This window comes from Phyllostomus discolor, chromosome X (assembly GCF_004126475.2).
Source record: "Phyllostomus discolor isolate MPI-MPIP mPhyDis1 chromosome X, mPhyDis1.pri.v3, whole genome shotgun sequence".
NCBI lineage: Eukaryota > Metazoa > Chordata > Mammalia > Chiroptera > Phyllostomidae > Phyllostomus > Phyllostomus discolor.
Genome location: NC_050198.1, coordinates 92936866 through 92963259, shown reverse-complemented (window position 1 = coordinate 92963259; position 26394 = coordinate 92936866). Strand labels below are relative to the sequence as shown.

Genomic DNA, 26394 nt, shown 5'->3' with positions numbered 1-26394 from the left:
ATGTCATCTCTTTCACTGTTCCTGATGCAACTTTTCCTGTTAATCATATTACAGTTCCCCTGTCTTGAGCAATTTTTCTTATTGCTTTCATACTTTTCTCATCTTAGCTTTCAACTTTTGACTCATGTGTCTGGATATGATCTCTTTGTTAATCCTACTTAGTGTTTGCTGAGGATTTTTTGATGTGTAGATTAATGTTTTTCATCAAATTAAACATTTCCATCCATTTTCAAATATCTTTTTCCTGTTCCAGAAGAAATTCTGGTGCTCTCATTTTGCATATGTTGGTATACTTAATGATGTCCCACATATCTCTGAGGTTATTTTTCACCATTTTTTCTCTCTATTCTCCAGATCGTCTAATTTCTATGGATCTCTCTTCGAGTTCACTGATTGTTAGCTAGCTCAAATATACTATTAAGGTCCTTAGTAAATTTCTCATTTCAGTTATTGTAATTCTCAACTCCAGAATTTCCATTTGGTTCTTTAAAAAATAATTTCTATTTCCTTATTGCTAAATGTTTGCTATACATAGCACCTGGGCCCCTTCTAAGGCAGTGTTTATTGCCTGCTTTTATTTTTCCTGTGTATGGGTATCACTTTCCTGTTTCTTTGCATGTCTTGTGTTTTTTTTTTTTTTGTCGTTGTTATTATAAACTGGATATTTTATATAGTAAAACAACTCTGGATAATGATCCTCCTCCTCTGAGGGATCATTATTTGCTTGGTTGTTTATTTCTCCTGCAGTGTGTAGTCTGATGTTACCTCTTTTATTCTAACTACCTAAATGTTTCTCCTGAGTTAGCATAACACACTTAGTGGTCACCAAAATTTTTAAAAATCCTTGCCTGAGGATACATTTATTGATTTTTTAGAAAGAGCAGAAGGGGGTGGAGAGAGAGAGAGAGAGAATATGAATGTGAGAAACATCATTGGTTGCCTCCCATAGGTGCCCCGACTGGCGACTGAACCTTCTACCTAGGTATGTGCCCTGACCAGGAAACAAACCCATGACCTTTTGGGACAACACTCCAACCAACTGAGCTACACTGGCCAGGCCTGGTCAGTAAGATGTTTACCCTTTACCATTGGATGTGTGTGTGCTTGGAGGCCACTAACATTTCAGGAGTTTACTTTTGAATGATGTTCAGCCAGGGACTTGCAGCTTGGTGGTTCCTTCCATTCTGAGAAGGCACAGCCTTGGTCATATTCATAGTTTTTCAGGTTGCCACAGGTAAGTGTGATTTTATTTTTAAGCCTGTGTATCTAGGAGTCAGCTCTAGATCAGAGAAATTTTGACTCAGTTTGGCTGGGTTTTTTTGTTTTGTTTTGTTTTGTGCTAGCAAACCTATTGCACTGTTATGAGTCTGCATGTATTAGAAGATGCTTTTAAGTGTCTCACATTGTAGTCTGATGTCCTGAGTGTGGGTCCACTTATACAAAGATAGTGCTGTTCAAGGGTCAATTGTATGTTTGAACATAACTTTTGAATGAAAGTGTGATCCAGAAAAAAGGGAAATGGACTGGGTGTCAGGAATCAGGGTTTTCATTCCAACATGGTCTCTAGCAAGCTCAGTGATTTCTTCCGAGGTTCAGTTTTCACATTTGTAGAATGAGGATTGTATTAAAGGACCTGTAAATTCCTTCTGACTCCAAAATTCTATGATTTTATGAAATAGAATAGAAAGAAATCAGTGAAAAATATTCTACCATAACTGAGAATAAGAAATATGGAAATCCACTGACTTTTTAAAATCAAAAACATTCTAACATGTTTGTAATTAAAACACATACTTCATTTCAACTGCCCCTAGCCATTCCAAATGTTAATTTAATGAATGGTTTGCAGTTAAGACATTTCTTCACCCTAAAGATTTCCTTCTTGATCATTAGAACTGAGAAACTGGGGGCAACAGAAAGTTGCCTTTCACTGATTTCTAAGAAAAAATATGACAGCTCAATACTAAAGGAAAGAAGTAAAATTTCCTACCACTTAATCCACATTAAAAGCTATTCATGCAATTACTTTTTCTCAAATAATTCCAAATTTTCACCTTCTGCACAAGGCTATAACATACTCCCAGAGTGTCTACTAATTATCAGTACTTATTCTAAGTGTGTGAATGACAAAATATCAGTTCTTCCTATGCATTGCAGGAAAAAGTTGCTTCATTGGGACACCCATTGCTAGTCACACACACATATTGTTTATTAGTACTGATTCTCTGCCCATACTGCTATAACAGTAAACTGTCATAAAGGGCCTTACTTACTAAGTCTTAGCTAATTTTGTCTTACCCAATAAGTTTCAACCTTCTTGTTTGACTTAATATTGTCACTTGACTTACCATTTACATTTAAAATCCATATACTGCACTTAAAGCAGGGAGAAAAGGGAACTTTCTTTAAGAAAGGTGCCATTGCAAACACATTTAAATGATTACAACCACTAATCCACAACAAATGTCCTATGATATAGTGACAAGGTAAAATGAAAGAATTATGAATATACACTGGCAAAAATTGCTAGTCACTGATACATCCAGCAATTAAGGAAGTATAGGAGCAAGATAGCAGTATGGGCAAAGTAATCCAGAAACAAGGAATCATGTACTCTTTAAAATAGCTTGCCTTTAAAATAAAGCAAAAAATACTTTTGTGGTTTTTTAAGTATATTTTATTGATTGGCCATACAAAAGAACGAAATCTTACCAATTTGCAACAACATGGATGGACCTAGGAGATATTTTTCCTTTTATTAAAAAAATATATTTTATTGATTATGCTATTACAGTTGTCCAATTTTTTCTCCCCTTTACTCCCCGCCACCCTGTACCCCACTCCTACCAGCATTCCTTGACCTTAGTCCACGTCCATGGGTTGTACATACAAGTTCTTTACCTTTTCCATTTCCTATACTGTTCTTAACCTCCCCCTATCTATTTTGTACCGACCATTTATGCTTCTTATTCCCTGTACCTTTTCCCCTATTCTCCCTGCTCGTCCTCCTTGCTGATAACCCTCTTTGTAATCTCTATTTCTATGATTCTACTCCTATTCTAGTTGTTCGCTTAGCTCGTTTTTGTTTTTTTTAGGCTTGGTTGTTGATAGTTGTAAGTTTGTTGTCATTTTTCTGTTCACAGTTTTAATCATCTTCTTTTTCTTAAATAAGCCCCTTTAACATTTCATGTAATAAGGGCTTAGTGATGATGAACTCCTTTAACTTGACTCTATCTGGGAAGCACTTTATCTGCCCTTCCATTCTAAATGATAGCTTTGCTGGAGAGAGCAATCTTGGATGTAGGTCCTTGCATTCCATGACTTGGAATACTTCTTTCTAGCCCCTTCTTGCCTGTAAGGTCTCTTGAGCAACCAGCTGATAGTCTTATGGGAACTCCTTTGTATGTAAGTTCGATTTTCTGGCAGTTCTGGTTATTTTGTGTTTTTAAATTTGTCGTTTTCCTTCATTTGGTTGTACAAAGAGGCAAAGTGTATCTACCTATGCCCCTATCTTGGCCAGAAGTTGCAAAAGATATTTTTGCATTAGCCATCCTTACAAACTGAACTTTGTCAGTATCTAAGGGAAAAGGCAAAATATTGATCGTAAGGCATACAAAAGGTGCAAATCCCTGCAGAGGAAAAGCAAATGCATATTTTGAGTTTGTCCAAATGCTAAAGTTTCTTTCTGTTTCTAAGAAATGACCCTCAATTTCCAAATGAGCACATCTGCTCACCAAAATATTTCTATGTTAAAAACCTCCAGGAAGACATCTGGCCCAGTTTTTTTTTTTTTAATCCCAAATTACCTTGGTTTCAATTTAATTTTTGTCAACTGGAATTCCCTTAGGAAGAAAGTAAACTTTTCAGTCTTTAAAACAGTAGGATATGAGAGATTAAACCCTATCATCTTGCTCCATTTTAACGGCACATATTTCAAAACTGTAGCTTATTTATCACAATACATTAAAAACTATGTTGCAGTGCTGATTTAGAAATTTATACACTTTATCCTTTTGTGTATGTAATACTGTAATGTAATTATAATAAAGGCCATTTTTTCTTGCCCTTTCTTCAGAAAACTTTTCTTTCATTTTAATTTGTCTATTGTTTCACTGTATGGAACACCTTAATATGATGAAGTTAAAAGAAAAATATTTAAAACTTAGTTATAACCCCTACAAAAACTGTATGTTTTAGGTCACTTTTTATTAGTTGAAAATACTGGTTAATGACCACAGTGACCCAATGGTCTAGGATCCACCTCCAGTCATACGACAAAAAAGAGGTTTAAATCTCTTACAGGGGAAATTATCCCCACCCTAAAAATATTCCTATCTTCCTTTGACTAAATGTTTCTCATATTGCAGAATCACTTTGAATACAACTATTTACACTCAAAATGAGTATTTCTAATGGTTACTTCAATCTTGCCTGCTTGATTATACAACTAAGCTAAATCTTGCCTATCAGTGTCATTGGAAATATGTAGAAGGAATTAACAGAAGCAAAATTTCTATCCAGACTAACCACATTTCTAGCAATACAGCTGATCTGTTCAAAGGAATTGTGTTTTTTTTTTCCTTCATAAGAGCAATAATGTCTATGGCTTCAGAGTAAGAAATGTCCCATCCCCATCCCCCTCCATTTTGCAGATGATTACACATCTCAGTCTTAACTACAGCTTCAAAAGACAGATCCTTAATTGAACAAAAAGGAAAAAGGACTCATGGACATGGACAACAGTGTGGTGACTGCCAAGGGGAAGGGTATATAAGGGGACTAAATGGTAGTGGGGAAAAATACAATAAACATTACATTTAAAAAAACAAAAGCAAGATCCTGCATTACTTATTCTGGTGTCAAAGACTGTGACACACTGGTTTCAAGATATTGATACTTATCAAATATAACAAAACTGGACACTTGAGTTAGATATGTTGCTCTACCCACAAATGACAATACAAAGCAGATGAAAACATTAGTCTCGCCTATACCAAATTATCATTTAAAACACATTAAAACCATAAACCAATAAAATAACGACTTTAAAAACATTTTTGAGAAATAAAGCCTCATTACATATAGTCATGTGGTTAGTCATGAGATACACAGTTTTCCAAACTGAATTATTACTACCAAACAAATCAAAGCAAATTCAAATTATAAAAGAGAGGAGCATTCTCAGTGAACATATAGCAACATTTTATTAATTATTTCTAGCAGGCAAAACTTGAATATTTCATTTGGGCTACTTTTTGTTATACCAAGCTTAAAGGGACTCATCAAATTACTGAAAAAGGAAGAGGGGACCTTGTGATAAAGTAATTCTAAAGTGTCAGTACAGATTCCAGTCCAACCTCTCCTATTTATCTCAAGGTCATTAAGAATTTTTAAGTGGATGTTGCTATTTACATGTGTGAGCGTGTGTACACACACGCATGCATACGCACATCTCATTTACTTGTTTCTCTTTATAACTTCGGATCACAAAAACAGTGTATTTAAGATGGAAAGAGAAAAGGCAATTAACTTCCTAAGCTTTTTAGATTACTTCCAGTATGATATGTCACAAGTTACATCAGGGTTTGTAAGTTTTTAAAGAGAAATATATAAATGTTTGTCCAAGACAAAAGCGATATCTCATTTTGGTGGGAAAAAATAAAATTCTCACCACTGGATGATAGTTATAATGCTGGTTAATGATGCACTTGCTACCTAACATGAGAATTAGGTTTTTCCTCAAAAGATATATAACAGCAAATATTTTTTATACAAACATGAGTATAGATACCTATCACTGAAGTATTTCAATAGGGGTGGCAAGGAAGAGAAACAATGAACCTCACTGTCTTCTTTTTTTAATTTTAAGAAGACACTTATCTAAATTGTCAGCATAAAGAGGGTTTTAAAAACTACTAAAATTTGGAAACCAATCTGATTCATCATCAAATGACTACTGGGCCTCCAAAATGGAAATGGGGTAAAGTCAAATAGTAACAAAAATTGTGATTTGAGCAAAATGAAGGCAGTAACAAGAAAATAATTTGGTGATAAACAAAGATACCACATTAAATTAGATTGTGAAAGATATAAAACTCAAATCACCTTTCAAATAAATCTTATCTGGAAGGAGGAATACAGATAATGGGAATATATAATTTTTTTAATAAAACAATTTTGTTTCAGTGCAAATGTATAGTCAAAAAAAAAAAAGAAAAGAAAATGTCTCATGTGACTTAGCAGGAACAGTTTCCACAGCCTTTCACACTGTTCACAATTTCTTCTTGTAGTTTCTTCCTTTCCTCTTCTTTGGACAGATTTTCTTTCTTTGCTTGCCATGTGGGGTTATCACGGCCCTGCGCGTAGCTGCTCTGTGTATGCCACATTTCTGAATAGATACTGCCGGAGTTAGCAAGCAAACCATGGTGGGTACCACGTTCAGCTACTTTACCCTAAAGAAAGCAAAAACAAGAGAACTATAGAGAAAGGCCATAAAACTAGCAAAATAACTGAAAATACATAATATTTTCTAACTAAGGATTTAAGGGTTTTAAAAGATTTGCATTCATTAAAATACCTGTCCCAATTCCTCACCCATAGTATAAGGGGGAACATTCCGGGTAGGAATGGTTTCTTCACTGGTGAGCTATCAGTTCAGTGAACAAACAAAAAGCTATAAAATTCCACATAATGTAAACTGTTTCACTTAAAGCCAATAAAATTTTTATGTTTAATTTTACATTTTGAAGGGCAGAAAAAGAATGTAAAAATTTAAAAGGTGATATTTTCTATAATCAATAAATATTTAAATCAAAATCACTGTTATTTATACAGAGATTTAAAAGAATTAAAAATAATATCCCCACGTCCTTATGTGTACTTTGAAATAAAAAAAATTTCTCCATGAAAAGTTTCATTTTTCCAGTAGCTATTTGTGTTAACAATGGCTATTAACTTAACCTTGCAGAGATTGGTACAGATTCCAAACTCTTATTTATAAGTAATTGGTCTCTTGACAGCTACTCTTAAAACATGCTGACAGACAAAAGGAATTCTGTCACTTTTACTGATATTCCTGGTGATAGGCCCTTTACAAATGCATCGTTAAGCAAAATAACCAAAATTTGTGCCCACTTCTGAGTGGTCAATTTAAGGTTCCTCTTTGATTGCTGGGTAGACTAAGAAAGAACTGCTTTGCTCAGCTATTTCAATTTCTCTGGATCCTAAAGAATGTAGTTTTCAATCCTGGTATGCAGAGACCATTTCATTGGCACAAAACTATCCATGGATTTCATATTTTATACTTTTCCATTTATCACTGTCAAAAACAAATAAAAATCCTCAATGAAAACATCATCAAAACCTATTAGAATAAATGAAATTATTTTTATGGAAACATCAAGGAAGCAAATCACAAATAATTTTTCCTACAATGAAATGTATAAAATATATTTTAAATTATATTTGTATTAAAGCACAAATGTACAGAGCTTAAAAAGTCAAGTAATATTGCAAAGCTTGTAATAAAAACAACAGTCTTTTCCTTCCTTCTCTGCACATGAACATCTCCTTCCTACCCCAAAGTCATAGCTATTTCTTCTGGTATTCACACACACATATACACACATGTACACAGATACACACAAATGGTTTTCAACTTACAATGGGGTTATGTCCTGATAACCCTATTCTAAGTTTAAAATACTGTAATTCAAAAATGCATTTAATATACCTAACCTACCAAACACCATAGATTAGAGTGCCTACCTTACACGTGCTCAGAACACAATATCCAAAAGAGTGGGCACCTTAATACACTACAGAGCATTGGTTGCTTACCCTCATGATGGCATGCCTGTCACTAGCTAAGGATAAGATCAAAATTCAAAGTTCAAGTATGCTTTCTACTGAATGCATATGACTTGTGCACCATCGTGAAGTTGAGAATTGTTAAGTTGATCCATTGTAAGTTGGGACTGTCTGTATATATGTACCACACACATACATACATAAGAGATTCAACACTCTTACAGCATCTCACCTTCCCACTACCTCCTTCTTCACTCTCCTAATAACTGGTTATATCATAGATGTTGTTTAAGTTAATATGCAATGTTTATCTTATTATGACTATGTAAGTATTACATGTTGAGTCAAGTAAGTACTATGATTTACCTATATTTTTCTATATGATTTTTCAGTCTTCCTGGACTTAGTAACTACATTGTTTTTTCACTTATGTAGTTCTCTCTAAACTTTATCCCAGAATTAAAAACCTGACTGAACACTACTTTTCTCATAATCAACTATATTAGGGGATCAATTAGTTCAACTCTCCAGCACCCCCAGAGATATTCCTCTCACAGCTTTTAGGATTTTTTTTTATCCTAAATTTTGAAATGTTATGATACGATGTCTTGGTGTCTTTTCTTTTTCTTTCCATTCATTGCAGTGGTTACTTGGTAGGTACTTTCTAAATGGAAATTCATTCTCTGAAGTTTTGGACATATTGGGTTATTATTTCTTTGATAACTTCCTCCCATTTTTCTGATCTCTCTATAACTACCATTAGTGGGATGTTGGACCTCTCAGGCTAATTCTCTCATTTTCTTTCTTTTTTTTTAATTGCTGTTCAATTACAATTGTCTCCATTTTAACCCCACCATGCCCCCCGCTCCACCCATCCTTGCCTCCCACCCTCGAACCCACCCCCTTTGGCTTTATCCATATGTCCTTCATACGTGTTCCCTGATGCCCCCCCCCCATTATCCCTCTCCCCTCTGGTAACTATCAATTAGTTCTTTATTCCAATGTCTCTGGTTGTATTTTGCTTGCTTCTTTGTTTTGTTGATTAGGTTCCACTTATAGGGGAGATCATATGGTATTTGTCTTTCTTTATTGTCTCTCTCTTTTTGTTCTACTCTTTAGAAATTTCCTGGACTTTATTTCAGCAGTGACATTTTTCATTTCCAAAATCGCTTGTACTTTGGTTGCTCATTTATATATTTATTTATCACCCTCATTTATAATTTTCAAATGTTGCAAGAATAATAACAATGAAGGTGTATACATACTTCTCCTAGTTTAGCAACTGTGAATATTTCCATATTTGCTTTCTCTTACTTCATCCTATCTCTAAATTTACAGCATTTTTGATGAGTAATCTGAGGATGAGTTACATGTATCACTACATGTCAATGCTAAATATTTCCCTAACATGTACCTCCTAAAATTAGGTATAGGGCTGGGATATAACTATAGGGCTGGAATATAACTATATCATACCAAAGAAATATATATATATAAAACATACAGTCTATATCCAGATTATACAAATGGTTCCAATAATGTTCTTTTTTAAAATATAGTTTATTGTTTATACTACCACAGCTGTCCCAATTTTCACCCTTTGCCACCCTCTACTGGGCATCTCCCATTCCCTCCGGCAAGCCTCCCTCCTTACTTCATGTCCACCAGTCATGCCTATTAGTTCGTTGGCTACTCCATTTCCTATACTGTTCTTAACATCCCCCGTCTTTTCTGTACCTACTAATTTGTACTTATTAATCTCCATACCTTCCCCTGCATTCTCCTCCTTCCTCCTCCCAACTGACAACCCTGCAAATGATCTCCATATATCTATGATTGTTTCTGTTCTGCTTGCTTGCTTCATTTGCTTTTTAGATTCAATTGCTGATAGTTGTGAAATTATTGCCATTTTAATGTTCATAGTTATGATCTTCTTTTTCTTAAATAAACCCCTTTAACATTTCATATAATAAGAGCTTGATGATGATGAACTCCTTTAACTTGATCTTGTCTGACAAGCATTTTATCTGCCCTTCCATTCAAAATGATAGCTTTGTTGGTCAGAGTAATCTAGGTTGTAGGTCCTTGCTTTCATCACTTTGAATACTTCTTGCCAGTCCCTTCTAGCCTGCAAAGTTTCTTTTGAGAACTCAGGTGATAGATAGTCTTGTGAGAACTCCTTTGTAGGTAACTGTCTTTCTCCTGCTGCCTTTAAGATTCTCTCTTTATCTTTAACCTTTGGCATTTTCATTATGCTGTATCTTGGTGTGTTCCTCTCTGCATCCATCTTGTTTGGGACTGTTTGTGCTTCCTGGACTTGTATGTCTATTTCCTTCACCAAAGTAGGGAAGTCTTCTTTCATTATTTTTCAAATGCGTTTTCAATTTCTTGCCTTTTCTCTTCTTCCGGTACTCCTATGATTCAAATGTTCGTACATTTCACATTGTCCCAGAGGCTCCTTAGCCTATTCTAATTTCGTTTGATGTTTCTTCTTGTTGCTCTGATTTTTTTCTTTCTTATGTTCCAAATCATTGATTTGATTCTCAACTTCATCATTCCACTGTTGATTCCCTGTAAATTTTTCTTTCTTTCATTTAGTTTAACCTTCATTTCTGCATGGGTCTTTTTTTATGCTGTTGAAGTGCCCAGTGAGTTCCTTGAGCATCCTTATAACCAGTGTTTTGAACTCTGCATTTGATTGCTCATCTCCATGTTGTTTAGTTCTTTTACTGGATTTTGTTCTGTTCTTTCATTTAGATCATGTTTGCTTCCTCATTTTGGCAGCCTCCCTGTGTGTGTTTCTATGTATTAGGTAGAGATGCTTTGACTCCCTGTCTTAGCAGAGTAGCCTATTGTAGAAAACAATAGGTAGATTGCATGGGGCGGAGCCTTAGGTAATCATCAGGGTAGGTCAACCCATGTGAACCAGGTTGGTGGAATCTCAGATACGGTGTTGCTGCTCTGTGGCTCTGTGTTGGGGAGGGCTCAGAAGGAACAATGTTGCTGCCTGGCCTCTGGAGTTTTTCCAGGAAGCTGTCCCCTGGCACTCACCTAATGCCAGATACTTGTTTCTCCCTGTGTGCCACTGGTGCCCTTCCAGCTGCTGTGTGGCTACTGGAGCCCAGAGGGAGTGAGTATTCATAAGTCCTAAGACCGCTGTGGGCCCTTTAAGAGGAGACTCCTGAGAATCCTGCAGTTTCTTCTGCCACCCCAACCCCCACTGGTTTTTACAGCCAGAAGTTATGGGGGCTTAACTTCCTCCACTGGAACCCTGGGCTGGGCAGTCTGGTGTGGGGTGGGATCCCTCATTCTTGAAGTATCCTTCCTGATTTTTATCTACTACATGTGGGTGTAGGACTACCTATTCTGCTTTTCCCCCTCCCACCCATCTGGATGAATGTAATACCTTCAATTTCTTGGTTGGCAGACTTCCATACACCTCAATTTTCTGACAATTCTGGGTGATAATTGTTTCATAATTTAGTTGTAATTTTTGCTGTTTAGTTGTGTGATGAGGTGAGCCGTGTTTACCTATGCCTCCATCTTGACCAGAAGTCCAATAATGTTCTCTCTCTCTCTCTCTCTCTCTCTCTATATATATATATATATATATATATTTACCCCATCCAGGATTTAATCAGGATCCACACATTGGATTTATAATTATCTTAGTCTTTGCAGGTATGTATATGACACTGACATCTCTAAAATATCCAGGCTTGTTTCTTTAAAGAATGCCCTTCAGATTGTATTTGTCTAGCTGTTTCTAATTATTAGATCCAAACTAAATATTTTTGGTAGAAATATAGTATAGATGACGATGTCCTCTGTGCATCATCTCAGGAGGTAAATGGTGTCAATTTGCTCCATGATTAATAAAATTGTTTCATCACTTGGTTAAGGCAGTGTCTACCAGATCTCTACTTTAAAGGTATTCTCTTTATAATTAATAATTAATTTATAGGTTATATTTTCAAACTGTGTGAATATTCTATTCCCCAATACTTTTTCAACATATGGTTTTAGCAACCAATGATGATCTTCACCTAAATCATTACAATGGTTGTTAAAAAATGTGGTATTTCTAAATGTATCGCCTTTTCAACATGTATTAGTTAGCATTCTTCTTAAAAAAGACCTTTCCCTTTTCCCATGATACTTTTCTTTAAAGTATTATTATGGAACTATACATTAGTTTTTATTTATTATGTGGTAATTCATTAGTATCATTATTCTTTTTGATGTTCAAACTACCCTACATTTGGCCAGTGGGAGCTCATTCAAAATGGTTCCTGTGTCCTTGTTATGTATCTTCATCATTTTCATTGCTTCAAAGATAGAATCAGCCATTCATTTCTCCAAGGACTCTTGATTCCTTTTAATAAGAAATTGTATTTAATGCCCAAGACCTATTTGCTAGTATTATTCACTGCTATTGGATTTCACTGCTTCTAGGGCATTTTAGTAAATAAGAGTAAGGAAAATCTTTTAATCATAAATTCATATTAATAATTCTGTCCCAATACAATATCACAAGGGTCCTCCTCTTTTTCTCCCATTCTGAATTTGTATCTTTCTCCTCTCAAGTAAGACCTGTTTCCAAACATTAATATATTTACTCATGTGTTCAGTCTTGCACTACACACTAAAGTTTCAAAATGGCTACTCCCATATTTTGAGTTATTTATGTCCATATATTCTGCTACAGTAAATAATCAGAATAATATAATCAAAAGTTATTCTAATTTTTGTACTGCATGTTTATGTTACAGTGTGTTATGCAGTTAGTTCGTTTTATTTTAATACCTTTTCATTGGGCAACTATCAGTTTGTTCTGTTTCTATGAGTGTGTTTTTGTTTTTTCATTTGTTTTGCTTTTTCAGATTTCATACATAAGTGAACTCATACAGTGTCTGTCTTTCTCTGACTTGTGTCACTTAACATGATAGCCTCTACGTCCATCCATGTTGTTGCAGATGGCAAGATTTCATTCTTTTTCTATTGCTGAGTAGTGTTCAATTGTGTATATATGTATGTATATGCGTTTATTCACTCATCTATTGATGGACACCTAGGTTGTGTCCATATTTTGGCTACTGTAATTAATGCTAAATGAATATATGGATGCATATATCTTATCAAATTAGTATATCTGTTTTCCTTGGATAAACACACAGAAGTGGAATCGCTGGTTCATATAATAGTTCTATTTTAATTTTTTTGAGAAATCTTGATACTGTTTTCCATAATGGATGCACGAATTTATAATGACACCAACAGTGCATGAGGGTTCCCTTTTCTCCATGTCATTGCTGACACTTGTTAATGATTGACTTTTTGATAATACCCATTCTGACAGGTGTGAGGTGATTTCTCATAGGGGTTTTAGTTTGCATTTCCTTAATGATTAGTGATGTTGAGCATGTTTTCATATGTCTGATTCCCAGTTAATGTCTTGTGTCCACTGACCATTTTGATTGGGTTATTTTTGTTATAGAGTTGGATGAACTCCTTATACATTTTGGGTATCAACATCTAATAGGAGAAATCATTCACAAATATGAATGAACATACATATATATATATATATATATATATGTATATTCATTCATTCCATCTATATCTATACAGTCTATTTTAAGCTGATAAGCATTTAAGTTCAAACACGTCCTAAAAGCACCAGCATTTTATTCCCACTCCACCATTTGTTTTTGATATTGTATTGTGTATCTTTTTGTTTTGTGTATCCTAATTATTTTTTGTAGTTATAGTTAATTTGCTACTTTTGTCTTTTAACCTTCATATTAGCTCTTTAAGTGGCTGATTCACTGTTAATTCTCTATTTGCTTTTACCTGTCAGATTTTTTTCTTTCTTATAGTTTCTTATTTCAGGTTATGACCTTTTCTAAATAAAAACCCTTTAAGATTACTTGTAAAGCCGGTTTAGCAGTGATGAACTCCTTTGTTTTTGGCTGTCTGGAAAACTCTCTCTCCTTCAATTATAAACAATAACTTTGCTAGGTATAGTATTTCTAGGTTGTAAGTTCCTTTCTTTCAGCACTTTGGCCATTCCCTGACATTCCTTTCTGGCCTGTAAAGTTACTGCTGAGAAATCAGCTGACAGACTTTTGGGGTTTCTCTTGTATGTGACTTGTTTCCCCTGCTGCTTTCAAGACTATCTCTTTACCCTTAAATTCTGCCACTTTAATTACAAAATGTCTTGGTGTGGGCCTCTTTGGGATCATCTTGTTTGGAATTCTTTGTGCTTCTGGGACCTGAATATGTTTCCTTCACCAGATTGGGACTTTTTTCAGCCATTATTTCTTCAAATATACTATCTCGTCCTTTTTCTCTCTTCTGGTATCCATATAATACAAATGTTAGTGTGCTTGATGTTGTCGCAAAGGTCCCTTATACTATCCTTATTTTTGAAAATTATTTTTCTTTTTGCTATTTTGATTGGGTGATTTCCACTATTCTGTCTCCAGGTCACTAATCTGTTCTTCTGTATTAAATCTGCTGTCAATTCTTTGTAGTGTATTTTTTGTTTCATTTCTATCTCTGATTGGTTCTTTATTATATTTTCTAACTGCTGAAGTTCTTAGTTTCTCTACTGTATTCTCAAGTTTGTTGAATATCCTTATAACCATTTCTTTGAACTCTTTATAAGGGAATTACTTATCTCCATTTCATTAGGATTTTTTTTCTCAGTTTTATTCTTGTTCCTTCATTTGGAGCATAACACTCTGTCTTATTTTGTTTGACTTTCTCTGTTTGTTCCTATAATATAGGTGAGATAGGTAGCTCTCCAAATCTTGAAAAAGTGGTCTTCCGTAAAAGTGGCCTCTGTGTAGACTGGGTGCAGGTTGGTTTTGGTAGGCTGGTTCGAGCTGGGCCAGGTGTGTGTGGCACCAGCATTGCAGCCTGGCCAGAAGGAGCAGGTTAGGGGCAGGGCAGCCTGGTGTGCACGCATGTGTGGTAGCTCCCTGTTGTTCTAGCTATTTGCCCACTGAATGGAGTCATGACAGGGCAGCCCTATGAGCATACGAAGCAGTGTCCCAGTGCGAGTACCTCAGTACCCTGTTGGACCCGCTGAATCAAGCTCCAGGTTGAGGGTAGATTTGTGTATGCACATGAAAGTACTCTGTTGTTACTGCTGGAGCCAGCTCTAGGTAGGCTGGCCAGGAGTGCACTAAGGTGGACTTGTAGGTCAGTCAGAGCACATGTACAGAGTTCCTGCCTGCACTATCCAAGTGGAGGGAGAGGGAAACAATGGCACTCAAAGATTCCTCCTATCCTGGAGAGTTTCCTTAGATCCTAGAGAAGTCTCACGGTTCCCCAACCTTCTCTGTGTGGTCTCTCTCTCTCATTTCTTGTGCAGAAGCTGACAACTGGCCTTCAGTTGTCTCAGGAGGAACCGCTGTAAACACAGGTGTGTATTCAGTGTGTCCGCGGGAGAGGGTGACCTCACTGTACTCCTATGCTGCCACCCTAGACCCGCTTCCTGTTTATGCAATTATTTTCATTTCTTTCTGATTATATTCAATTTTTGTGTTTTCCCATCCTTGTTGATTTTTAAACTTTGAATATATGAAAACATTAGCATGGTTCAAATGTAAAAATAATATAAAAAGTATAATCAGGAAAGTCTTGTTCTCTCTCCCATCTCTTCTATCCCTTTTCTCTTCCCACCCTGTAGGTAGCCAATTTCTTCAGTTTCTAGTTTATCCTCCCTAAGTTTCTTTTTGCAGGAATAAGTAAATATACATTTGTTCTTTCCCCCCATCCTTCCTGCAAAAAGTAACACACCATCTACTTTTTTGCACCTTTTTCTCTTTCAATTAACAACGTATCCTGAAACTTGCCCCATAGAACTCTCCCTTATTTGTTTTACCAGCATTTTTCCTTGTTTTAGAATGTTATATTTTCCATGATCTCCAATAGTAATTACATTTTTAAGTTTTCTTATGCTCATTGCACTGTCTACATTTTCTACTGCATTCTTTTTTTTCCTGTTTGTTTTGGTGGTCTTCCTTTATTATCTACTGACACTTAAGTACTGTGCATTAAAAAGCTGACTGGAAAGTTTATGCATAGGAGTGGGCTTTTCAGCAGCTGGGTTTCACTGTTGAATGACCACATGGGTACCTGGCCATTTTGTTGGGGTCCCCCCAAATTCAAAAACCTTTTTATCTAGGACTACTATTTTTTTTTCAGAAAAGAATCCTCCAATCATCTGATGATGAGGACAGGAGTAATGATAATAGAAATAAACCACTGGTTGGCAAGGTTCTTGGACCGGTGGCACAAGAGGGTGTGCAATCTTGTTTTTTGGTATGTTTTGATTCCCAGTTAATCTTGCCCCTCTTGGTTAATTTGCCTGGTAGCTTTCATGTGTCCAGAGCTTCTATGACTCAATTTCCTAACAAGCAAAAATCTAGCCCCTTGCCAAGGCTGGGGAATGGGAATCACGAGGCTGTGGGGGATGAGGAAGGGCCTTGGGGATGCTATCTCTTATGTAGACTCAACACTAATACTACAAGAGACTGCTGATGAGACAAATGAGATCACATTAGTTTCACTAGAAAATAAAAATCTCTGATCTCCATAATGAAGCAATTAAAAAACCATCAAATTATAAACCCACAGAGGTTTTAGATACAGGTGCTATAATCATTAATAAATTAGTTCCAATTATAATCCAAACTCCAAGCGGGAATGTTGTGATATAAGTGTATATACTGTGAGCCTCATGGCATGAGGCAGGTAAGCACATGACTGCTAAAATACTTCTAACATTTTATACTTATAAGGAAGGGCTCTATTGTATTGGAAAGTTTAGTAAAAAGCAAAAAACAGCAGATTTCATTTCAGATTCTTGACCATCAATGAGATAATAAAGCATATTCACACAATTTCCCATAAAACATTCTGGTACAGTCATATTAGGGGAAAAACCACTTTCTTTTCTAATGAATGTGAGCTGTGATGAACAAATGAACAAAAAGACCCAGGGTCTCCAGTACCTAGGTAACTTATAAAGGGAATAATATATACACCACAGGACTGAAGATCCTATAAATATTTTTAGTGGTGTGAAAAATTCCCTCAATAAATTAATATAAAAAGTATATGAGGCCCTGGCTGGCGTAGCTCAGTGGATTGAGCTCGGGCTGTGAACCAAAGCATCACAGGTTCGATTCCCAGTCAGGCCACATACCTGGGTTGCAGGCCACAGCCCCCAGCAACCGCACATTGATGTCTCTCTCTCTCTCTCTCTCTTTCTCCCTCCCTTCCCTCTCTAAAAATAAATAAATAAAATCTTTTAAAAAAAAGTATATGAGAATGTTTTTTTCTTCCTTAATTGCCAGTAGTCAAGCTTTCAAAATGATAAAGAATTGAAGGTTTATTTATTAGAAAGGAAAGATAATCATATAGAAGGTCGAATGGGAGGTAAAAAACCAAACAATGTTAGACGTCTCAAGTACTAGGGGGTGGGAATAAGTCCTTACAGAAAGGAGAAGAGAAAATCTATTATACTTTTCAAATCTACCAATCACAATTGTGGTACCCTGGCTTGTTTAGAATATTTAGAAAGTACACTTCTAGCCCTGGCTGGTGTGGCTCAGTGGATTGAGTGTGGGCCTGCAAACCAAAGGGTTGCTGGTTTGATTCCCACTCAGGGCGCATGCCTGGGTTGCGGGCCAGGTCCCCAGTGGAGGGTACACGAGAAGCAACCACACATTGATGTTTCTCTCCCTCTCTTTCTCCCTCCTTCTTCCTCTCTCTAAAAATAAAATATTATAAAAGAAGAAAGTACGCTTTTTAGTAATTCCCTCAGAAGAGAGAAAGTGCATTGTCCATTTTGTTACTTTCCCCATGAGGAAAAAGATAAAATGGCCATGTTTTAAAATGACCAGTTTACTTTGTGATATTTTATTTTAGATACAGAGTATGCACATACATTAGGAAAAAATGAAAATATAAAATACAGTAAAGACTCTGAGCAAAAATTCTCTATGTAGGAAAAATGAATGAAGAAAAATTATAATACATACACCCTTTAAAACTTGCTTCTATCATATGAAGATTTAACGCTTTCCTGATCTACCTTTGCTTTTAATACTTTAATAAAGAGTGAGTTAATACAGTTTATTCCTTCTTGGATGTGACATGCATTATTTATTATCAAAAGGAAGTAAAAACAGAAGCCTATCAAAATTCAATCTCATTCAAAGAACACACATTCTGTACATTTCTTTCCCAAAAATATTTAATTTGCTTGTGTCTGTTACAATTCCCAATGTTGTTAAAATACTAAACTTCAAAGTTAAATCTCTTACCTGGTCCAAGACAATAATTTCATCAGCATCAACCACTGTTGACAACCTGTGCGCAATGAAAATAGAAGTTCTGTGTTTGACTGCATCCCTCATGGCACCAAGAATAATCTGCAAGTTGGGCAACAAGAAGAGTGTGAGGAGAGAAAAGGTCTATATATTAGGTAAATGTAAATTAAAATCATCATACATTCCTTAAAGGGACATATAAAATGCCAATCAAGTTCACATTATGTAAACTTTATACCAGTGCCAAATATGTGACCTAAACTAACAATAACTAAGAAGAGGAGATAAACCAATCAAAAACCAAAACCAAATATGACCACATCATCACAGAAAAAATTACCTGTAAGATAGGCAACATTTCTTTATATTACACAGTCTGGAAGAAGGTGGATATTTTCTATACTTAAAAACAAACAAACCACAATGATGAATCCAGTGACATTAGGAGCATGGCCAGGTATGATATGTACCTGGCCAATGAGGGCAAAAATGAAATGAGGAGGACTCAAGAAAAAAAAAATAGGAGAGTCAAGGGGTACAGGAGCATTTGCTTTTCCTTAGTTCAAATTCAGAGGACAGGAAGAATGACAAAGACAATTGTGTATGAGTAACTTGAAGAACTTCTTTTTATTCTTCCTCTTTTTTTAAAGAAAACTTCTTTTTTCAAAAGTATTTTGTCTTTTTAATGCATTCTGGGAAATACATTTTTGTTTACTGCCTGTAGAGTATTAGAGACTTATGCATATATACAAGCTGTATGTGGAAACATGGGTCCTGGTACAGCTAGCTAGTTGGAAACAGCCACGTGGAAGATGAGGATATACCAAATGGCTTCCTACAGATATTTCTAAATATCATATTTATTAAAGAAATAAAATTATCAAGAGTACATGGTTACCCAGCAGAAGAAGACCTTATATTTTACTATTGCACGCTGAAAAGAAAGTACAGTGCCAATTCTAAGAAATATTTTGATGTTTTTAGGGATTCCACTACCTAACCCTCAAGAAATTAAACTCCCTGGACCTATTAAAAAGGACCACAGAAATTTACCAAATCTACTGTAACTCATTCCCTTGGCGGGGGAGGAGGGGAGGTGTGTCTGCTACCTCTCAATGCGCTATGCTCTGTGAGATAATAAAGCTATGTGTCTCAAATAATGACCGTTAGGTTGTGATAAATGTGGATGACACATGTTTAAGTATAAAGTTCTTATAAACGAATTCCTACTCTGCCTAGGAGTGGGGTCCGGTCCTGCTTAAGATTCTCCTTAAATTTAACAAATTCTTATGTTAAACAACTCACTCAGAAATTAAACTGTTTCAAACACATGGCATATCAGATAACAAGCCCTGAGTCTTAACTCTATATGCAAATATTATGTCATACATGTTGAAAAACTGAAATTAGGCCTAACCTTCAACACTAGGTTTTAACTATGTATTCAAGTAAGATATAGGTGAATGGAAGCAATTGACAAATAACATCTAGCTATCTTCAACGGTAGACTAAGGGCATTCATTCATGAAATTATCATCGCAGTTAAGACTTCTGTATTTAATACAAGGATGTTGTTAGGAAGTCTACAGGTAGTGCCATGACAACAGCGTCACAACATCTTGGTATGTCACAATACTTGTGAAATGAACAGAAATTGATATCAGCACTGCAGGCTGGGTGCACCTCTTTTGCACCTCAGTAAGTTGTTCCACGATAAGTGAAAGGCTATCTGGTGTATATTATATCACAGTCATTGACATGACTTGTTTTAATGAGTGTTAAGTGGCAACAGCAGAGAAACTAAAACCTTCTTCCCTTGTCAGCATACTAGAGAATTCCTACAGCTTTGCAAAATGCAAGGGTAATACAACAAGAGCATAAATTACCACACAGTTCCCAAAGAAGACATGTTTGAAAATGGACTTAACAGTGTAACTGTTCAATGCTAGCCGGCATTCTTACTATCAACACTTGGTATCTGGGGAAAAAGGGGCTAGATATTTTGCTCTATAGTACGTCCTGCTTCAGTTCACTCAAAATACAAAAGAATGTAGCCATTTTACTGAAATTTCCAAGGATAAAAAGTAAGCATTGATAATTGAAGAACTTTGTATTTTCCCAATCATTTACCTCTTCAGTGATTGAGTCTAAGGATGAAGTGGCTTCATCATAGAGAATGACTGGAGGGTCCTTCAAAATGGCTCTTGCAATTGCTACTCTTTGCTTTTCTCCCCCTGGTAATAAAAAATTTAGTTTAAGGAGGCATAACATAAAGACATATTTTAAATTTCTAGTATTTCCATTGAATATAACCACCAACTAATACCTTGAACATTTATCTCTACTCCCAACCACTGTTCATTTCGCTCAATTGTAAGAGTCTAAGTTTATATATGATATCCTTTGACAAACAACATTCCCTAGAACATAAACGTAATTCTGGACTCTGAGTTCATGGCAGGTGAAACACTGAAGAGGGGAGGTAATAATGTTGATTCCACAATATTCCTTTCACTAGAAATATGCTCATTACATATTACTTTATATTACTTCCCAAAGAACAGCACTCCGATAAAAATTTTTTACTAATAGAAAATTAACAAAGCCAAAAACAAATTCAATATCTGATGCCTGAAATCCTGAAGACATAAAACTATGAATATCTAAATTTATCTCTTAACATTAAAAATTACCATTCTACTCTGGCTGGTGTGGCTCAATAGATTGAGTGCTGGTCTGCAAACCAAAGAAAGGATCACCAGTTTGATTCACTGTCAGGGCACATGCCTGAGTTGTGGGCCATGTCCCCAGAAGGGGGCGCTGGAGAGGCAAACACACACTGATGTTTCTCTCCCTCTCTTTCTCCCTACCTTACCCTCTCTAAAATAAAATCAATAAAAAAAAATTTTAAGTGCCATTCAGCCAGGAATCTCAATGATTTTTAGTCATAAAGGTATTATTTTCACAGCACTCTTCAAAGTTAAGGGTATATACTAGATACCTCTTATTTCACCTTAGCTATTGGCTACTGGGTCTCTTAGCATATCAGAATTTTAAAACAGAAAGGACTTTGGGTGGTAAACAAAATGCAGTATACAAGCAATATATCATATAACTGTATGCTTAAATCCTATATAATTTTATTAACTAATGTCGCCTCAATACATTTAATAAAAAAAAAAACCTTATTTTACCAGAAAGAAAACAGAGGCCCAGAAAAGTTAAGTGACTTGCTAAAGGTCACAGAGGAGGCTCTGGTGGAATCTAGACTAGATCTAATTGACTCACAGTCCAATGCTCTTCCTATCAAGGTGCAAGCATACATTCATTTCTAAATACGCTCCAGCGAAAATGAAGCAATATTAATTTCTTCACTGGGACTCCCATAGGTCTAAGGTAATGATCAATCTCACACAGAACTATGGTTGGAAGTACAGGCACACTTGTTTTACTGCACTTTGCTTTACTGCATTTTGCATATGCTGCAATTTGTTTTTTTCAAATTGAAGGTTTGAGACAACCATGCATCAACCAAGTCAGTTGGTGCCATTTTTCCAACAGCATTTGTTCATTTTATATCTCTGTGTCACATCTTGGTAATTCTTGCAATATTTCTAACTTTTTCATTATCATTATTATCATTATTGTATTTGTTGTGCTGACCTCTGATCAGGGATCTTTGATGTTACTACTGAAACTGTTTTGGGGCACCATGAACCATGCCCATATCAGATGATGAACTTAATCAGAAAATGTGCTTATTCTGACCGCTCCACCAACTGACCATTCCCCCATCTCTCTCCCTCTCCTTGGAACTCCCTGCGACACAACCACATTGAAATTAGGCCAGTTAATAACCTTATAATGACCTCCAAGTGTTCGAGAGAAAGAAGTACTCACACATCTCTTACTTTAAATGAAAAGCTAGCACTAATTCAGCTCAGTCAGGTGTTGAAAGCTGAGAGAGGCTGAAAGTTAGGCCTCTTGTGCCAAACAGTTAGCTCAGTTGGGAATGCACGGGGAAAGTTCTTGAAGGAAATTTAAAGTGCTAGTCCAGTCAACACAAATGGTAAAAAGTGAAACAGCCTTATTGCTAATATGAAGAACATTTTAGTGGTCTGGATAGAAAAGCAAACCAGCCACAACATTCCCTTAAGTCAAAGCCTCATCCAGAGCAAGGCCCTAACTCTCTTCAATTCTGTGAAGGCTGCGAGGGGAGGAAGAAAAGTCTGAATCTAGCAGAGGTTGGTTCATGAAGTTTAAGGAAAGAACCAGTCTCCATTACACAGAAGCGCACGGTAAAGCAGCAAGTGCTGATGTAGAAGCTGCAGCAAGTTCTCCAGATCTGAGTAAGATTATTAATGAAGGTGGCCACACTAACAACAGATTTGCAATGCACACAAAATGGCCTTCCTTCTATTGGAAGAAGATGCCATCTAGGACTTGCACCACTTGAAAGGAGAAGTCAGTGCCTGGCTTCAAAGCTTCAAAGGACACGCTGACTTGTTAATACAGCTGTTGCCTTTAGGCTGAAACCAGTGCTCACTTACCATTCTGAATATCCTAGGGCCCTTCAGAATTACGCTAAATCTACTCTGCCTGTGCTCCATAAATGAAACAACAAAACTTGGGTAGCACATTTGTTTACAGCCTGGTTTATGGAATATTTTAAGCCCCTGTTGAACCTATTCCTCAGAAAAAAAGATTCCTTTCAAAAATACGGCTCATTGACAATGCACCTGGTCACTCAAACTCTCTGATGAAGATGTACAGTGAGATTAATGTTGTTTCCATGCCTGCTAACACAACATCCATTCTGCAGCGCATGGATCAAGGAGTAATTTTGACTTTCAAGTTTTATTATAGCTGCCATAGGCAGTGATTCCTCTTATGGACCTGAGCAAAGTCCATTAGAAACCTTATGGAAAGGATTCACCACTCTAGAGGTCATTAAGAACATTCATGATTCATGGGCAGAGTTCAAAACATCAGCATTAACAGGAATTTGAAGAAGTTGATGCCAACCCTCATGGATAACTTTGAGGGGGGGGGGTCAAACCTTCAGTAAAGAAAGTGACTGCAGGTGTGATGGAAATATCATGACCACTAGAATTAGAAGTGGAGGCTGAAGATGTGACTGAATTGCCACAATCTCATGATAAACCTGTAACTGATGGGGAGTTAATTCTTATGGATGAGCAAAGAAAAGTGGTTTCTTCAGATGGAATTTGCCCCTGGTGAAGATACTGTGAATATTGCTGAAGTAACAGCCAAGGATTTAGAATATTTCATAAACTTAGTTGATGAAGCAGCAGCAGCTCTAAGGAGATTGACTCCAACTTGAAACAAGCTCTACTCTGGGTAAAATGCTATTAAACAGCATCACATGCTACAGCAAAAATGGTCTGTGAAAGGAAGAGTCAAGCGATGAGGCAAGCTTCATTGTTATTTTATTTAGCCACCCCAAACTTCAGCAACTAGCAGCGCTGATCAGTTAGCAGCCATTAACAAGGCTACAAGACCCTCCATCAGCAAAAAGATTATGACTAACTGAAGGATCAGATGACTGCTAATATTTTTAGCAATAAAATATTTTAAAATTAATGTATTATATTGTTTTAAGACATAATTCTATCGTGTACTTAACAGATTATAGTGTAATGTAAACTTAACATTAATATGTACTGGAAAACCAAAAAAAAAAAAAATCATGTGACTCTCTTCATTGTGATATTTCACTTTATTGCAGGGCTCTGGAACCAAACTCAAAATATCTTCGAGGTATGACTATGTAAAAAATGGGGTTTTGCTGAATATGCCCATTTTGGCTTCTTTCTTGGTCCGTTATCCATTAATTTATTAATGTCTGAAAAAACTATTTTTTAGCTTCAGTAACCTCTTCAGGAAACAAGTTCCACTTTTTGAATGATCTGGTATACCAAATATTATTTCAGTTTTATTTGTTCTGCAATTATTTTCAACTTGTAAAAGGGGATCCTTATATGTAATATTAATGACTAAGTTTATATTCATACTATCTACAATCCTCCCCATTTCATAAGATCAAAAACCTCCTATCAAAGCAGGCTCTATGACAGAACTATCTGCTTATCCACCTAGCAATCAGCAACAGAAAGCTTCTGAAAAAAGCAGACACTCAGCCCTGGCTTGTGTGGCTCAGTGGATTGAGCACTGGCCTATGAACCAAATGGTTGCTGGTTTGATTCCCAGCCTACAGCACATGTCTGTGTTGTATGCTAAGTCCCCAGTAGGGGGCATGTGAGAGGCAATCACACATTGATGTTTTTTTTCCTCCCACCCTTCCCGTCTCTAAAAAAATAAATTAAATGTTTAAAAAAATAAGTAGGCACTCAGAGGAAGTACTGTTTTTTTTTAATTTGAAATTTTTAATCAAAATTAGTGGGGTGACATTGGTTAACAAAAGTATATGGGTTTCAAGTATACAATTCTAAGGTATATCATCTGTATATTGCACTGTGGTTTTACCACCCAAAAGTTTTTGACACGTGTCCCAAAGTTCAAATGGAAACCAACCCAGTTTCAATTTTATTCAATAGAATGTTAGAAATTAAAAAACAGCAAATATTTATATCTACCAGAATTATAATCAGAGATGCTAAATAACGTATTGCTCATTTTGAGATGTCTGCTTGTAAGGTGATGAATTTTATTCTTACCTAAGAATAAAATTTCTTACCTAAGAAGAATTTTATTCTTACCTAAGAATAAAATTTCTTTAGCCATTCCTACCTTCAAAGGCATGCTGAGAGGGGAAAAAGGATTGGGGAATGGAATGTGACATAGCCATCTGAGTCAAAGTCTGAAGTTGGGGCAGCTAGTCTATATTACGTGACAAATTGGGAATTTCCAGAATTAGACAAATGGACAAAAAATGGGAGGGTGGGCTAGCTAATTGAAAACTACTCCTATGAAAAGCAATGCTAAAGCATAGAAGTGGACTGGAATCATAGAGGCACCTTATGCTATTGGGCAATGACCAACTAACTATTACAAATCAACTTAACTTGAAAATAAACTTGCTTAACATTTTCAAAACCTACATCAAAACTTTCTAACAGATTGTAAATTCCTTAAGAGAAGATTAAATTATGCTTCATCTTTTTAACTTTCAAAACATTTAGGCTAGTAGATTACACACAGTATGTAGCTAATCAATGTTGTGAATAAACGACACCAGTTGTAACAAAGAGGAATGGGGATTCATTAAAATTTATGCATACTATTCTTTATTCCCTTTTTGCCTTATCCCCATCCCTAATCTATACATTTCCTCCTCAAACTAAAATAGAATGAAGGGTAATTGTAAAGGATGTAGTGTGTTTCTATAAATTACATTAATACTTTCAGGCATTAGATATCATTGTACTCTAAAATTCAAATAATTAGGGCAAAGAAACATATTTATAGACCCTCCAAATAATTCAGCCATCATTAAACCTTACCAACCTCATAACTAAACACTTAAATAGAAATGTACAAGCCCCCAAATTTACTTGACCACTGAATGAAAAAGGGCATAAAAATGAAGATGGCTGTAAGGAAAGTACAGCAGGTAAGTGTATGCTGTCAGATGGGTACTAGACTTACTGGGGTGATTATTTTGTAAAGTATATGGAAGTCCAGTCATTATGTTGTACATCTGAAACTAATATAATATTACATTTAACTGTAATTGAAAACTTAGTTACAAAAAAATTTAGCAGTTATATATATCCAGTACAAGCAGGTCTAAAGTACTGAAAACATCACATAATAATCTAGGAAATTGCCCTGGCCAGGTGGCTCAATTGGTTGGAGCATCATCCCATACACTAAAGGATTGTGGGTTCGAATCCCAGTCAGGGCACATACCTAGGTTGTGTATTTGATCCCTGGTCGGGGTGCATACAGGAGACAACCAATTGATATTTCTCTCTCACATTGATGTTTCTCTCTTTCTCCCTCTCTCTTGAAAATCAATTTTAAAGAAACAGATCCTTGGGTAAGGATAAAAAAATCTAAACATAATCTAGGAAATTATGATGAGATATGCTACTTACTACCAATTACTCCTCTCTACTCTTACTACTTTCCCAAGTGGATAATGATCTGGGCTTTCCTTTAATTTTAGGAATATGGATAATAAGTTAATACTGACTTGAGCATATATACATAACTTACTATTAAGCATTTAACATGTTTGCAGCTGCAAGTA

The 26394-nt window shown here is 35.9% G+C and overlaps 1 protein-coding gene across 1 annotated transcript in view; it reads right to left on the bottom strand.

Annotated features, from left to right (window-relative positions):
• Positions 1-2764: 2764 nt before the first annotated feature.
• The window catches only part of ABCB7 (ATP binding cassette subfamily B member 7), a 98326-nt gene continuing 74696 nt past the window's right edge, over positions 2765-26394 (bottom strand). Inside the window, exons 13-15 of the mRNA XM_028522321.2 lie at positions 20289-20392; positions 18153-18260; positions 2765-6452 (exon numbers count right to left, since the gene is read on the bottom strand). Coding sequence (XP_028378122.1) covers positions 6237-6452; positions 18153-18260; positions 20289-20392 — 428 coding nt within the window. The 3' untranslated portion in view covers positions 2765-6236. The remainder of the gene's footprint in view (positions 6453-18152; positions 18261-20288; positions 20393-26394) is intronic.